At 40.5% G+C, this 17,134-nt stretch overlaps 2 protein-coding genes across 3 annotated transcripts in view; one reads left to right on the top strand and one right to left on the bottom strand.

Moving 5' to 3' along the window:
* si:ch211-125o16.4 (neuroblast differentiation-associated protein AHNAK) overlaps positions 1-13,909 on the top strand; it is a 33,320-nt gene extending 19,411 nt beyond the window's left edge. Inside the window, exons 4-7 of one of the 2 annotated variants that reach the window (XM_052011299.1) lie at positions 116-273; positions 404-956; positions 6,436-7,917; positions 9,166-13,909. In XM_052011299.1, the coding sequence (XP_051867259.1) occupies positions 116-273; positions 404-956; positions 6,436-7,917; positions 9,166-12,359 (5,387 nt within the window). In that variant the 3' untranslated portion in view covers positions 12,360-13,909. Of the gene's footprint in view, positions 1-115; positions 274-403; positions 957-6,435 lie in introns of both variants that reach the window. The other variant, XM_052011298.1, reaches the window with a different exon arrangement.
* Positions 13,910-14,098: 189 nt separating this feature from the next.
* Positions 14,099-17,134, bottom strand: part of edaradd (EDAR-associated death domain) — a 64,733-nt gene continuing 61,697 nt past the window's right edge. Inside the window, exon 6 of the mRNA XM_052011335.1 lies at positions 14,099-15,058. Within this exon, the coding sequence (XP_051867295.1) occupies positions 14,670-15,058 (389 nt within the window). The 3' untranslated portion in view covers positions 14,099-14,669. The remainder of the gene's footprint in view (positions 15,059-17,134) is intronic.

Here is a 17,134-nt window from a genome sequence, read left to right as displayed (position 1 = left end):
TTAATTTTTTAAACAAATATAATTAACAAATATATTTTAAGATTTTAGAGAGATGTGGTACATGTTAATGTCACTCAAATATATTTAAACAAAACTTACCATTATTATTTTGTAGGTGATCAACTGAGTGCAGTAACAATACATTTTGACAACCTAAACAGTGAAGAGGTTGGCAAAATACTGAAATATACTGAACCATACAAAACAAGTCTAAAACTGAATGCAAAAGGTGAAGTCAGAAGTCCAGATTATGGATTAACAAGTTCTTACATGGTAAAAATTCCTAATTGCTTTTGATCTATACATATATTCAGTTTATGAATAAATTATTTATATCCTTAAGCAAATCAGAATTCTGTATGTTTACATTAAAATCACATTAAGAGTTATTCTGTCCTTTCAGGGAAGTGGTGATCAAACATATTTAAAGTTGTACAACAGCAAGATCAAGCCCCATCTTAAGCTAGCAAACACAGGTACTGGTGTTAGTGGCCCAGGTATCAATGGAAAAACACCTTCAATTGACATAAGTGGACCCAAGAATTTTTCTCCTAACTTTGATGTGAACCTAAAGGCTTCACCAACTATTGATGTGGAAACCCCTAGCTTTGATATCAATGGTCCACACGGTAAAATACAACTGACTGATGTTAAACCTTCGAAGATTGGAGCAGGATCGATAACCTCAGATTTTGATATTAAATCGCCAAAAGGGGCCATTAAGACGCCAAATATGGAATTCAAAGGTCCAAGTTTTGAAATGCCATCATCAAATTTGAAGACTGACGTAGATGAACCTGGGATTGAGGTTAAATCTCCAAGAGGGGGTTTTGATGTCAATATGGCAAATGCAAAGCTACAAGGACCAAAGTTTGAAACTCCCTCAGCCAATTTCAATGGACCAAATATCTCAGCACTTGATATGGATCAAAACCTGAAAGCACCAAAAGTCAAAGGTAACAATGAATTTTCTCCAGATTTAAAAACATGTCCTAACATTCCTATCTTGCATTAAATACATGTAATGAAGGAAATAATGGGTAAATAAATCATGAAAAATTGCCATTAGTCAGTACAGCTAAACATACAATTCAGTAAGGAAGGTTGGTTGCACACCACTTTGGAAATTTGGTTCCATTGAAGACAGCCTTTTAAAGTGCTATTCAGTGATAAAAGATCTGATAAGGATTTGGATGCTAATCTTTTAAAACCTAGTGTTAATTAGTGGATTGCATTATTACTAAAGCATTACTACAAAAGGCCAAAGAAAGATGAAGAACATGAGTTAGAAATTGAAATTGTTGATTTGGAATAGGTAATGTTAAAAAAAAACTTTAATTTGTATAAGAAACTAATCTACAGTACTGTGGTTGAGGTAAACTCTGAACAGCATTATAGCTCGAGCAAATTCCTGTTTAATATTAAGTTTCGAAATTGATCTTTTTCTGACCAATTGGACCTGATACATCAACACCAGGTACTTGTAATGAACTAAAGCTGGTCCTTGCCAATTTATTCGAAAATCATATAGGTGTAACTAGAGCGAGAACGAGAGTGGGAAGCAGTATGAAAAGGTCGGCCCGTTGTTTTTCTTGTTGCTCTGGTGAGTTGATAGGCCTGTTGATTAGCTAATTGGATAATTAGGCAGCAGCTGCCAATAAAAAGAAGTTAGGGTCAAGTGAAGCGGCCATTGTGTGAGTGGACAGTGTTAGAGTGAGGAGCTGAGGCTTTGGCTAAAGAAGCTTCGGCGTGAAGAGGCGGAGTAGGTGAGCAGAGGCTTCTCGTAGGTTCTCTTTCTTTAACTGTTATTTGTAATTTTCTTTGTATAGAACAGTGGGAATGGCAGTCAGGGCAGAAGTATGCTCCTCCTGTAGGATGTGGGAAATCAGGGAGACCTCCAGTGTCCCTGATGACTACACCCGCAGGAAGTGCGTCCATCTGCAGCTCCTTACAGACCGCGTTAGGGAGCTGGAGCTGCAGCTGGATGAACTCCGGATCATTCGACAAGCAGAGGAGATGATAGATAGGAGTTACCAGGAGGCAGTTACATCTAGGATGCGGGATGTAGGTAGTTGTGTGACTGTTAGGGGAGGGAAAAGCAATAGGCAGTCGGTACAGGATACCCCAGTGACCATTTCCCTGGATAACCAGTATATCATTTTGGATGCTGTTGGGGGGGATGAATCACCAGCGGAGAGCCACAGCAGCCAGGTCTCTGGTGTGGAGTCTGGCTCTGTGGCTCAGAAGGGAAGGGGGGGGGGGGAAGAGGAGTGCAATAGCGATAGGCGATTTGTTGGTTAGGGGGACAGACAAGAGATTCTGTGGACAAGAACGAGACTCCCAGATGTTATGTTGCCTCCCAGGTGCCAGGGTCAGGGGCATCTCAGATCGAGTGCACAGCATTTTTACGGGGGAGGGTGAGCAGTCAGAAGTTGTGGTGCACATTGGCACCAACAACATAGATAAGGGATGAGGTCCTGAAGAGCGATTATTGGGGTTTAGGAAGGAAGCTAAAAAGCAGGATCTCAAGGGTAGCAATCTCTGGATTGCTGCCTGTGCTATATGCCAGGGAGGGAAAGAACAGGAAGATATGGAAATTAATTAGTGGTTGGAGAGTTGGTGCAAGGGACAGGGGTTCAGATTTGTGGATCATTGGGATCTCCTCTGGGGTAGGTACGACCTGTACGAAAGGGACGGGTTACACCTGAACTGGAGAGGGACGAATATCCTTGCGGGCAGGTTTGCTAGAGCTGTTGGGAAGGGTTTAAACTAGGTTGGCGGTGGATGGAAACTGGAGTGTTAGATTAGAAGATGGATCAGTTGGTGTAGAAGTAGATGCGATGTGTACAGAGAAGGTGAGGAAGGATAGGCAGGGGACGGGGCATAAATGCAATCAGTTAGATGGGTTGAAACGTGTTTCTCTTAATGTGAGAAGTGTTAAGAATAAGGGTGATGAACTGAAAGCATGGTCAGTACATGGAATTACGATGTTGTGGCCATTACAGAGACTTGGCTGTCTTGAGGGCAGGAGTGGCTGTCTGAGGTTCCGGGGTTTAGATGTTTCAAAAGAGATAGGGAAGGGGGTAGAAGGGGTGGTGGGGTGCGGCATTGCTAATCAGGGATAATATCACAGCTGTAGGAAGGGAGGACATCATAGAAGGATCATCTCTTGAGCCTTTGTGCGTGGAAGTCTGAAACAGGAAGGGAGTGATCACTCTCTTGAGAATATTCTTTCGGCCCCCAAATAGCCATTGGGACACTGAGAGCAGGTAAGTAGGCAGATTTTGGAAAGGTGCAAAAATAACAGGGTTGCTATCATGGGTGACTTCAACTTCCTTAATACTGATTGGCACCTCCTTAGTGCAAAAGGTTTAGATGGGGCAGAATTTGTTAAGTATGTACAGGAAGGATTCCTGAAATAGTATGTAGACAGGCCAACTAGAGGAGAGGCTATGCTGGATCTGGTGTTCAGCAATGAACCTGGTCAGGAGAAAGACCTCCCGGTGGTCTAGCATTTTGGGGAAAGTGATCATAACTCCCTGACCTTTAACATAGTCATGGACAAAGATAGGAGCAGACATTATGGGAAAATATTTAATTGGGGGAGGGCAAATTATGATGGTATTAGGCAAGAACTTGGGAGTGTAAACTGGGAACTGATGTTCTCTGGTAAACGTTCCGCAGAACATGGAGGTTGCTTAGGGACCACTTACATGGGGTTCTAGATAGGTTTGTCCTGCTGAGATAAGGAAAGAATGGTAGGGTGAAGGAACCATGGTTAACAAGAGAGGTGGAAGTTTCTTCAAGAGAAAGAAGGAAGCATATTTAAGGTTTAGGATGTAAAACTCAGGGCTCTTGGGAGTTATAAGGTAGCCAGTAAGTAGCTTAAGAAGGGACTTAGGAGAGCTAGAAGGGGCCATGAGAAGGCCTTAGCAAGTAGGGTTAAGGAAAACCCTAAGGCATTCTACATGTATGTGAGAAACAAGAGGATGACCAGGATGAGGGTAGGACTGCTCAGGGGTAAGGGGGGGGGGAAATATGTCTGGAGGCGAAGGAGGTAGGGGAGGTCCTGAATGAATATTTTGCTTCAGTATTCACTAGGGAGAGGGATTTAGGTGAATATGAGGTTAGCGTAGAACAGACTAATGTGTTGGAAATGTCGAGGTTAAGAAAGAAGCAGTTGTTGGAGCTACTAAAAAGCATTAGGATAGACAAGTCCCGGGGGTTGGACAGGATATACTCCAGGTTACTATGGGAAGCAAGGGAAGAGATTGCTGGAGCATTAACGTGATCTTTGAGTCCTCGCTGGCCACAGGAGTGGTACCAGAAGATTGGAGGATGGCAAATGTTGTTCCATTGTTCAAGAAAGGTTAAAGGGATAATCCCGGGAATTATAGACTAGTGAGTCTAACATCACTGGTGGGCAAACTATTGGAGAGGACAGGACAGGATTTATGAGCATTTGGAGAAGCATAGTTTTATTAGGGATAGTCAACATGGCTTTGTGAAGGGCAGGTAATGCCTCACGAGCCTAATAGAGTTTTTGCGGAAGTGACAACACAAATTGATGAAGGTAGTGTGTTGGATGTGGTACACATAGATTTTAGCAAGGTGTTTGACAAGGTCCGCCATGGTAGACTCATTCAGAAAGTCATGAGGTATGGGATCCATGGAAAATTGGCTGTGTGGATTCAAAATTGGCTTGCCCACAGAAGGCAGAGGGTGGTTGTAGAAGGGGTGTATTCGACCTGGAGGTTAGTGACTAGTGATGTTCCTCAGGGATCTGTTCTGGGACCCCCTGCCTTTGTGAATATTTATAAATGCTTTGGATGAGGAAGTGGAAGGATGGGTTGGTAAGTTTTCAGATGACATGAAGGTTGGTGGTGTAGTAGATAGTGAAGAAGGTTGTAACGGGATTTAGATAGGATGCAGAGCTGGGCAGAGAAGTGGCAGATGGAGTTCAATCCAGAGAAGTGTGAAGTGATACAGTTTGGATGAACAAACTTGAAGGCAGAGTACATGGTTAATGGCAAGATTCTTAGCAGTGTGAAGGAACAGAGAGATCTTGGGGTCCAAGTACATAGATCCCTTGAAGTTGCTGCACAAGTGGATAGGGTGGTTAAGTGGGCAATGGTGTGCTGGCCTTCATTAGCTGGAGGATTCAGTTCAGGAGCCGAGAGGTAATGTTGCTGCTCTACAAGACTTTGGTTAGACCACACTTGGAATATTGTGTTCAGTTCTGGTCACCACGTTATAGGAAGGATGTGGAAGCTTTGGAGATGGTGCAGAGGAGATTTACAAGGATGCTACCTGGGTTAGAGAGCATATCTTATGAGGATAGGTTGAGCGAGTTAGGGCTTTTCTTTTTGGAGCGACGGAGGATGAGAGGAGACTTGATAGAGGTGTATAAGATTATGAGAGGCATAGACAGAGTGGACAGCCAGCATCTTTTCCCCAGGGGGGCAATGGCCAATGCTGGAGGTCACCCATTTAAGGTCCATGGAGGGAAGTTCAGGGGAGATGTCAGAGGCAGAGTCATTTAAGAGACAATTAGATAGGCACATGGACGAAAGAAAAATAGAGGGTTATGGAAGGTGAAGTAGAGGGGGGATAGACTGAATGGGGGTAAGGTTTATATAGGTTGGCACAACTTCATGGGCTGAAGGGCCTGTACTGTGTTATACTATTCTATGTTCTATGTTTAAGAATGTAAAATTTGTCTGCCCTTTCAAATTTAGAATTGAGAGAACCTGTAGAATTTCAATACTACAATAAAAATGCTAGAAGCTAATGTGTGTGTTCAAATGTTTAAGGGTACGTAAAAAGTCATAAACAACAGCTATTGATAACCTGGGCCCAAAAGAGATATAGTGATTAATATTCTAGAGGGTCTACTTAATGGAATATCAATACACCATCTTCCTGTGAAGAAAATTGGAATTAGCAGGCTGAGTTACGGAGAGGCCTTCAAGGCAAGTGCAATTTGATTATACTAGGGATTAACTAAAATTTACAAAGCTGCATTCTTCACCTTTCAGCAAACATTTTATCTACTGGTGGCAAAATGATCAAGATTTTAGTCATTACAAAATACACCAATACTAAATATCCCCAAAATTAAATGTCCCCCTAAAAATACCAAGAAATAAAATTGCTACTACTCTTTCAGCAACAGGTGCAATTTATAGGTTCCAATTTTAACCTCAGGATAAAATGAACAAACAGGAAATTAGACACAAAGCAAATATTCAATTTCTGATACAAAAGCTACAGGTGGTTCAGAAGAGAAAAGAACTACTGACATAGACATTTCAGTAACCATGATGAGTGCAAATTGTGCAATAATGACATAGGAACATGAAGCTTTAACTGCAAAAGAGTCATAATATTAAAAATATCTTTAATTAACATGTCAAAAAATTATTTCTCTTTCAGATGTTGACCTCAGTTTATCAACACCAAATATAGATCTTGAAGCTCCAAATATCGAAACTGATGACTTTGGTGCAGCAGGTAAAATAAGGTTCCCAAAATTTAAGAAACCCACATTTTCACTCTCTGGAAATAAACCAAAGGGGCCTGAAGTGGATGTGTCTACACCAGAGATGAAGGCAGGTTTAAAGACTCCTGATGTGGACCTCAAAGGTGAAGTGGATCTTCCTGAAGCAAAGGGGAAATGGAAAATGCCGAGCTTGCAAATGCCCTCCTTTGGATTATCTGGACCTAAAGGACCAGATGTGGATTTTGATGGTTCAGTAAAAGCACCCAGTGTTGACGTGTCAGGTCCAGATCTTAAGGGAAATTTTGAAACTCCAGATATTGACATGAAACTTCCAAAAGGGGAAATAGATGCAAACTTGCCAGATGCAGAACTTACAGGAGGAAAGTTTAAATTACCCGGAGTAAAGTGGCCAAGCAGTAAAGTGTCATTGTCAGGCCCTGATAAAGGACTGAACCTACCAAAAGGTCAGATAGATCTTTCTGCTCCTGACATTCAGGGGGATATCAGAGGTCCCAGCTTTGATGGCAAAGGCCCAAATATTGACATTAATGCTCCAAAAGTTGATGTGCCAGATGCAAAGGCAAAGTTCAAATTGCCAAGCTTTCATATGCCTTCATTTGGTTTTTCTGGACCCAAAGCTCCAGATCTGGATGTTGATGGTTCCCTGAAAGGCCCTAGTATGGATGTGTCAGGTCCAAATATTAAAGGGAATTTTGAAACTCCAGATATTGATTTAAATCTTCCAAAAGGAGACGTTGATATCAACATCCCCAATGCAGAAATTCAGAAACCGACATTTAAAATGCCAAAGTTTAAAAAGCCAAGTGCAAATCTGTCAGCTCCAGACACCAGCCTTAATTTAAAAGCACCAAAAGTGACAGGCGATTTAGATGCAAAACTGAAGAAACCCAATTTAGAAATGTCAGGAATTGAAGGACCTGATGTGAATTTAGGCGGTAATCTTAACATTCCTGATGTAGATATTTCAGCTCCAGACCTTAAAGCAGGAATTGCATCTGCTGGTATAGGTTTTAATAAGCCCAAAATTGACGCAGATTATGATATGCCTGACATGAATCTTGAAGTTCCTGAGGTAAAACTGAAAGGCCCAGGCCTAAAGAAACCTTCACTCAACATGTCTGGAGCAAATGTTTCAGTTCCAGAAATAGACCTAAACTTATCAAAACCAAAGTTAGATTTCTCTGCTCCAAAAGTGCAAGGAGATTTCAAAGGTCCAAACATTGACATAAATGCTCCAAATGTAGATGGCTTTGGTACAGAAGGAAAATTTAAGTTCCCAAAATTTAAGAAACCCACATTTTCACTCTCTGGAAATAAACCAAAGGGGCCCGAACTGGACGTGTCTACACCGGAGGTGAAGGCAGATTTAAAGACTCCTGATGTGGACCTCAAAGGTGAAGTGGATCTTCCTGAAGCAAAGGGGAAATGGAAAATGCCGAGCTTGCAAATGCCCTCCTTTGGATTATCTGGACCCAAAGGACCAGATGTGGATTTTGATGGTTCAGTAAAAGCACCCAATGTTGATGTGTCAGGTCCAGATCTTAAGGGAAATTTTGAAACTCCCGAAGTCGACTTGAAGCTTCCAAGAGGGGAAATAGATGCAAACTTGCCAGATGCAGAACTTACAGGAGGAAAGTTTAAATTGCCCAGAGTAAAGTGGCCAAGCAGTAAACAGTCATTGTCGGGCCCTGATAAAGGACTGAACCTACCAAAAGGTCAGATAGATCTTTCTGGTCCTGACGTTCAGGGGGATATCAGTGGTCCCAGCTTTGATGGCAAAGGCCCAAATATTGACATTAATGCTCCAAAAGTTGATGTGCCTGATGCAAAGGCAAAGTTCAAAATGCCAAGCTTTCATATGCCTTCATTTGGTTTTTCTGGACCCAAAGCTCCAGATCTGGATGTTGATGGCCCTAGTATGGATGTGTCAGGTCCAAATATTAAAGGGAATTTTGAAACTCCAGATGTTGACTTAAATCTTCCAAAAGGAGACGTTGATATCAACATCCCCAATGCAGAAATTCAGAAACCGACATTCAAAATGCCAAAGTTTAAAAAGCCAAAAGCTCCAGACATCAGCCTTAATTTAAAAGCACCAAAAGTGACAGGCGATTTGGATGCAGAACTGAAGAAACCCAATTTAGAAATGTCAGGAATTGAAGGGCCTGATGTGAATTTAGGCGGTAATCTTAACATTCCTGATGTAGATATTTCAGCTCCAGACCTTAAAGCAGGAATTGCATCTGCTGGTATAGGTTTTAATAAGCCCAAAACTGGTGCAGATTATGATATGCCTGACATGAATCTTGAAGTTCCTGAGGTAAAACTGAAAGGCCCAGGCCTAAAGAAACCTTCACTCAACATGTCTGGAGCAAATGTTTCAGTTCCAGAAATAGACCTAAACTTATCAAAACCAAAGTTTGATCTCTCTGCTCCAAAAGTGCAAGGAGATTTCAAAGGTCCAAACATTGACATAAATGCTCCAAACGTAGATGGCTTTGGTACAGAAGGAAAATTCAAGTTCCCAAAATTTAAGAAACCCACATTTTCACTCTCTGGAAATAAACCAAAGGGGCCCGAGCTGGACGTGTCTACACCGGAGGTGAAGGCAGATTTAAAGACTCCTGATGTGGACCTCAAAGGTGAAGTGGATCTTCCTGAAGCAAAGGGGAAATGGAAAATGCCGAGCTTGCAAATGCCCTCCTTTGGATTACCTGGACCCAAAGGACCAGATGTGGATTTTGATGGTTCAGTAAAAGCACCCAATGTTGATGTATCAGGTCCAGATCTTAAGGGAAATTTTGAAACTCCCGAAGTAGACTTGAAGCTTCCAAGAGGGGAAATAGATGCAAACTTGCCAGATGCAGAATTTACAGGAGGAAAGTTTAAATTACCCGGAATAAAGTGGCCAAGCAGTAAACCATCATTGTCAGGTCCTGATAAAGGACTGAACCTACCAAAAGGTCAGATAGATCTTTCTGCTCCTGACATTCAGGGGGATATCAGAGGTCCCAGCCTTGATCTCAAAGGCCCAAATATTGAGGTTGATGCTCCAAATGTTGATGTGCCGGATGCAAAGGCAAAGTTCAAAATGCCAAGCTTAAAGCTTCCTTCATTTGGTTTTTCTCGACCCAAGGGACCAGACGTGGACTTTGATGGTTCTGTAAAAGCACCCAGCGTTGATGTGTCAGGTCCAGATCTTAAGGGAAATTTTGAAACTCCCGAAGTTGACTTGAAGCTTCCAAGAGGGGAAATAGATGCAAACTTGCCAGATGCAGAACTTACAGGAGGAAAGTTTAAATTACCCGGAATAAAGTGGCCAAGCAGTAAAGTGTCATTGTCGGGTCCTGATGAAGGACTGAACCTACCAAAAGGTCAGATAGATCTTTCTGGTCCTGACGTTCAGGGGGATATAATAGGCCCCAGCCTCGATCTCAAAGGCCCAAATATTGACGTTGATGCTCCAAATGTTGATATGCCAGATGCAAAGGCAAAGTTCAAAATGCCAAGCTTAACGCTTCCTTCATTTGGTTTTTCTGGACCCAAAGCTCCAGATCTGGATGTTGATGGCCCTAGTGTGGACGTGTCAGGTCCAAATATTAAAGGGAATTTTGAAACTCCAGATGTTGACTTAAATCTTCCAAAAGGAGATGTTGATATCAACATCTCCAATGCAGAAATTCAGAAACCGACATTTAAAATGCCAAAGTTTAAAAAGCCAAAAGCTCCAGACATCAGCCTTAATTTAAAAGCACCAAAAGTGACAGGCGATTTAGATGCAGAACTGAAGAAACCCAATTTAGAAATGTCAGGAATTGAAGGACCTGATGTAAATTTAGGCGGTAATCTTAACATTCCTGATGTAGATATTTCAGCTCCAGACCTTAAAGCAGGAATTGCATCTGCTGGTATAGGTTTTAATAAGCCCAAAACTGGCGCAGATTATGATATGCCTGACATGAATCTTGAAGTTCCTGAGGTAAAACTGAAAGGCCCAGGCCTAAAGAAACCTTCACTCAACATGTCTGGAGCAAATGTTTCAGTTCCAGAAATAGACCTAAACTTATCAAAACCAAAGTTTGATCTCTCTGCTCCAAAAGTGCAAGGAGATTTCAAAGGTCCAAACATTGACATAAATGCTCCAAACGTAGATGGCTTTGGTACAGAAGGAAAATTTAAGTTCCCAAAATTTAAGAAACCCACATTTTCACTCTCTGGAAATAAACCAAAGGGGCCCGAGCTGGACGTGTCTACACCGGAGGTGAAGGCAGATTTAAAGACTCCTGATGTGGACCTCAAAGGTGAAGTGGATCTTCCTGAAGCAAAGGGGAAATGGAAAATGCCGAGCTTGCAAATGCCCTCCTTTGGATCACCTGGACCCAAAGGACCAGATGTTGATTTTGATGGTTCAGTAAAAGTACCCAATGTTGATGTGTCAGGTCCAGATCTTAAGGGAAATTTTGAAACTCCCGAAGTCGACTTGAAGCTTCCAAGAGGGGAAATAGATGCAAACTTGCCAGATGCAGAACTTACAGGAGGAAAGTTTAAATTACCTGGAGTAAAGTGGCCAAGCAGTAAACTGTCATTGTCGGGTCCTGATGAAGGACTGACCCTACCAAAAGGTCAGATAGATCTTTCTGGTCCTGATCTTCAGGGGGATATCAAAGGTCCCAGTATTGATATGAAAGCAGAAAAAATTGACATCAATGCTCCAAATATTGGTGTTCCTGAAGCAAAATCAAAGTTTAAAATGCCAAAAGTTGAATTGCCTTCCATCCGAATGTCTGGTCCCAAAGCACCTGACCTGGATATTGATGGTTCAGTAAAAGTGCCTGGTGTTGATGTGTCAAGTCCTAAAATTAAGGGGAATTATGAATCTCCAGACTTTGGAATGGAAGTTTCAAATGGAGACATGGATATTCAAATCCCACAGGCAGATCTGAATAAACAACATTTTGCAACACCATCAGTCAACATGCCTAGCACAAAGGGGTCAAGTCCAGATGCTAACTTCAGTCTGAAAACACCAACAGTAACAAGTGGAAAATTGATGGTTCCAACGTTCAAAGAGCCCAATTTGGAAAATTCAGGAATTGAAGGACCTTCTGTAAATGTAGGTGGTAATCTGAAAGTTCCTAAGGCTGATATATCAGCTCCATCTCTTAAGGGAGGTATAGACCTTAAAAAGCCTAAAACTGGTGTAGGTTTTGATATGCCTGATGTGAACCTTGAAGTTCCTGATATAAGTGCAAAAGGCACAGGTTTGAAGAAGCCTTCGCTCAATGTGTCTCCAGGAAATGTGGACCTCAATCTACCTACAGCAAATATAAAAGGAGGTGCAGGTATTGATACAGCATTTCAAGAAAAAGAACTGAAGGGAGCAAACATAGGTGTTAAAGATACAAAATTTAGTGTTAGTTCTCCAAATCTGAATGGTGAATTCCGTGAAGTTGCTGTTGATGTGAGCACACCAATTCCTTCTGCTCAACTGAATGTTCCCAAACTGAAAGTAGGTACAGATGAGAATGTCAACATGCAGAATAAATTTCCAAGAGAAACATTTAAAGTTAGGTCATCCTCTGTATCTGATCTTGATGATACAACTGCACAGGGAAAATATGATGCCAATTTACAAGCAAAATCTTCCAGCACAATAAATGTCAATGATAACTCAATAAGTAAAAAAAGTAAGTTCAAATTCTCAAAATTATTTAATTTTAATCATAAATCAAAGGGATCAGTTGATTTCACAAAGGCCAGGGAAGCAACTTCTTCTGGGACATTTACATCAAAGTCTCTATTCCCAGAGCTTGAATTTTCTGTGTCGAATGACTGAGGATAAATTGTTTCTGTTACTATTAAGGCATGATTCATTTCAGCAACAGATACACAATCCTTTTAAATCAGCTTCAGTAAATAGAAATAATCTTTGATATTTTTCTACAATACTATTGTATTCAGTTAGACTTAATAAAAACAAAAACATTATTAAATTCAGAATGGCAGTAAATTGGGCTATTCTGGAATACTGACTTTTTTTTTATGGATTCACATTCAATGTATGTAACAGACACAGTGGTGCAGCTGGTAGAGCTGCTTCCTCACAACAATAATGAGCCCAGGTTCTATCCTAACCTTCGATGCTGTCTGTATAGAGTTTGCAAGTTCTCCCTGTGACCACGTGACTTTCCTCCAGATGCTCAGGTGTCTTCCCTCATCTAAAAGACATGCAGGTTGGTGGGTGAATTGGGGACTCCATATTTCCGCTTGTGTGTAGGTGAGTGAGTTGATGGGAATGTGGGAAGAATAAGATGGATGCTCTGTGGTTAGTGCGGTCCTGGTAGGCCAAATTGACCGTTTTTGTGCTGTAGGATTCTATGACTCCATTTCTGGCATTTTGGTGGGCTATAGCATGAGACTTGCATGAAAGGATGTTTACTTAATGAACGTATATGTATAGGTAACCCCCTGGAGAAATACATCATGGAAAAAATTGCTTCTGGAATCACACTGATTCCCTACTTCCATCCTTATCTTTGGAGATTAGGTCTTTTTCAGTCTTTTTTTCCCCCAGGATCTTTTGCTTATTCTTTTACCAAATTTTTGTGGCGATAGATATGTAGAACCCTCTGAAAAAGACCCAAACTCCAAAGAGATGAGTCATAGAATCATTCAGAGAAGGCTACATATCAATCAGAATAAACCTTAGTAGAAGTTTAAAAAAAGAACTAAAACAGTAAGACATTCAAATCAATTCTGACATTCTCTGAAGGTTATATTTCTAAACTAGGAACCTGCTTGAAAACATATTTCAACTTCCACAGTCTCCTAAAATTTTGCAATTTGTTTTATTAACATGACTGGAGCCTAAAATTATACACATCACATAGAACATAGAAAATCTACAGCACAATTCAGGCCATTTGGCCCACAAAGCTGTGCCAAACATATTTAATGTGAACTTTGAGCAAAGGTTCACTTCATCAAACTTACATGTAATATAAGTGACTGTACCAGGTAATAACATACGGGATAAGCTAAAGATATCTACTTAAAATAGAGAAGTATATATGTATAGATCAGGAGTGTACAGGGTTTACTTAATTCTTCAATATCAGATTCATTGTATAAAATAGCTTTTAAAGTTTTGAAAAGGTAAACTTTGAAATATATTAAATGGTCTTGAATAGTCAGTACTATGTGTTAAATGTTATTGTTTTATTCTAACATAAAAGACTCCATTTTATTGAAGTAAAAATGCAATAAGGATATTTATGGGAATATTAATATTAACTATCCATTGGGATAATTAGCTTTGTCGGTCTCTTTGATTATCATATTTTGTACTCAGTTTTAATATGTTGCCTGCACTTTATCTGTACATTCTTAAGTGGATAATATAAAGGTTTTTCTTCAAATTTTGTTCTGAATTCATTGATCTATTACTTCATGGAAGTGTTTCTGAAAATGAGTGTCGCAATGCAGGGGATTAATGTTAAACTGAAAATGGGGCAGTTTTGAAGAGCCACTTCATATTACAGATTTCTGTCATACTTTTTGCAACAAGTACACAAAATCTTCACAACCATCTTACTTTCATTGGTTTCAAATGTCAGATTTTTAGATGCATCAAGAATTCCCTCTGATAGGTTTTTAAGTTACGTTGACATGATTGTGTTGATGTGCTTTCAAAGTTCTATGCATTGATGCAAAATGACAGGAAATACGCACTTTCAGTCTTTCATGTTATAGTTTAAAACAAGCAGCAAAACAAAGTTCTAAGCAGAAAGGTAACATTTTAATCCATTAAGACTTAAAAATATTCCCAAAATTTCTCAGACCCAAACAAACAAATACATTCAGCCTTACCAGAAATTCAGCCTGTTTGAACTGCCCTGATGTTTCCAATGTAAAATGAGCTATATTTTTAATGGGTAAAGAAACACTCAGAGCTGCAGAGGAATAGACAGACACACAAATACACACAATTCTTTCAGCCTTCCTATTGCTTCCTCAATTCTATCTATCACTGTGTAATATTCCCCCTAAAGTTTTAGCACTGAGCAGTAAAAAGCACCAAAACATCAGAGATTTGTCTACATATGTTTGACACAAGTTGACAGAAGAAAAAACTTTTAACTTTGTTTTATTTTGTATGCCACTGTTTAGGCCACTCTTTCTCTACCCATGCCTCCAGCACTTTCAATACATCTACCCTCTTGTAAAACTTGCACAGGTCAATCAGCTGTGCTACAGTTCGGTCACTGTTCTTCAGCAAGAACTCTAAAGTTGGACTTTGTTGTTTCTGCTCCAAGAAACACAGTTCGTCATAGGTCATGCCCCATTTGCTGGCAAAGTTCCTCCAGTTTTTGATGGTTGGGTGGTGTGGATCCAGCTTTAACCTCAGTGTGTATAGCAAATCTTCATCATTCATCATGTCACCAATGCAAGGAGGAGGAGTGATGCATTTTGAAGTTAACAATGAGTTTCTGCATGTTTCTAAACAATATGTGCACGATTTACTGTCTTTCATATCTGCAAATGAGAAGTGGAGAGTAGCTTTAGAAAACTGCTCATCACTTAACATTGCCTAGTGCTTGCACTTATCACTGAAAATACCATATATGAAATAATATCTGCTGGAAAGTGTGCATCCACTGAAAACAAAATTGAGTGATTTCTGAAATACCCTTCAAACATGAATATCTAACAGGCACACAACATTTAGGCTTGAACACAAACAATAGTTAATAGGACACCTATTAAACCCATGCTACTGGGTTTAGGGAGGGATTTTCAGCTTGCCATAGCATTGTCCAAACCATAAGGTGATTCTTAGCCTTCCTGGTGCCTCCTCTTGGTTTTGGAAAAACAATCACTCATGGCATTCTGGCAATCTGCCATTTTATGTCGATATTTCCACAACCATGGTAACAACATATCTTAAGAGATTCACAGCTTCTCATGTCACTCAAGGAGGACAAAGATCCAAATGTAAGAAATAAGAAACAGAAAACAATAGTAGGAGCAGGCCCTAAAAGTCTGCCCCAGCATTCAATAAGATCATGGCTGATTCAATCTTGGCCTCACCAACACTTTCTCGCTCTCTCCCAATACTCCAATTCCCTTGTAGTTTAAAAGTTTGTCAAACTTGTCCTTGAATACATTCAATGACTCTGCCTCCTCAGCTCATGCAGTCATAGATTCAAGCAGCACAGAAATGGGCCCTTCAGCCCACTGAGTCCGTGCTGACCATCAAGCACCCATATACACTAATCCTATGCTAATCCAATATTATTCTCGACACATTCCCATCAAATCTCCCTAGATTGTACAGCTCTCCTACACACTAGTGACACTTGGGTCACTGGAGCTGTAAGGCAGCAATTCTACTAGCTGCTCCACTGCACCAACCTAACCAGCTCAATAGTGTAGAAAATTCCAGCGAGATAAAAGCTTCCAAGGGAAGAAATTCCTCCTTATTTCTATCTCAACTGGTTAACCCCTTATTCTGAAACTATCACCTCTAGTTCTAGCTACCTTTAGACAGGGAAATATTCTTTCAGCATCCAATCTGTCAATCTCCCTCACAATTTTGCATTTCAATAAGATCACCTCTCATTCTACTGTACTCCAATGAGTATTGGCTCACTACAGAGTCAATCCTTACTGCATTGCTCAACCCTTTCACCCTAAGATCAACCGAGAGAACCTCCTCTGCACTGCTTTCAACGCAAATACATACTTCATTAAATATTAAGTGTAAAACCCCAGCCAAACACACCAGAGCCACATGAAAACACACTAGATATCAGGAAAGCAACCTCAAGACTGTAAATATACCCCAGAATCCAGGAAGATAGGCCACATTATATAAATCATAGAAATAATACAATTGAAAAAGGCCAGATGACCTTCAAGCTGTGCCAGTCAATGAATAGCGCTCTAGCCAAAACCCACCTTCTAATGTCAGGTCAGTAGCCTGCAGGTCATGGTTCTTCACTTACACATCTAAGTACCATTTAAATGTGACGTGTGTCTATCTCTACCACCCCATGATGCAGTGAGTTTCAGACCCATATCATCTGTCGAATGAACAAAGTTTTCTTCATCTCTGCTCTAGCTTATCCAATCTTTCCTCATAGCTACAACTTACTAGTTCTGGCAACATCTTCCTAAGTCTCTTCTACAACCACATCTACCTTATAAAGCAGAGAGTAGAACTACTGTATATGCAATACTCAAGTTGTTGTCTAACAAGCTTTGTATACAGTTCTAGCGTAACCTCCTCGCTCTCATATTCAGAGCCTACTCCTGAAAATGCCTGAATTTGCAGCAGGACTGGAAAGAGGGCTTGCCGTGTCTGGATCCTTGCCAAAGTTCCAGCCCTCTTTTCCTTATCCCACATTCTCCAGCAACCTGAACTTCAAGTCAATAGATGTGGCAAACACCCTCCTTCCCATAAATCTAAAATATTTCAAAAATATTTGGACCTATTATACTTTGAAGCAGCTCACCAAGGAAGTCTATCTGTACAAAGCTTCCCTCATTTTTCTTTAAAACACTGACATCGAAAATTACAGATAGGCAATCAACATTCCACCCAATGTA

This window comes from Pristis pectinata, chromosome 3 (genome assembly GCF_009764475.1).
Source record: "Pristis pectinata isolate sPriPec2 chromosome 3, sPriPec2.1.pri, whole genome shotgun sequence".
Classification (NCBI taxonomy): domain Eukaryota; kingdom Metazoa; phylum Chordata; class Chondrichthyes; order Rhinopristiformes; family Pristidae; genus Pristis; species Pristis pectinata.
Note: the sequence above shows the minus strand (reverse complement) of the source record. Positions and strands in the feature narration are given on the sequence as shown.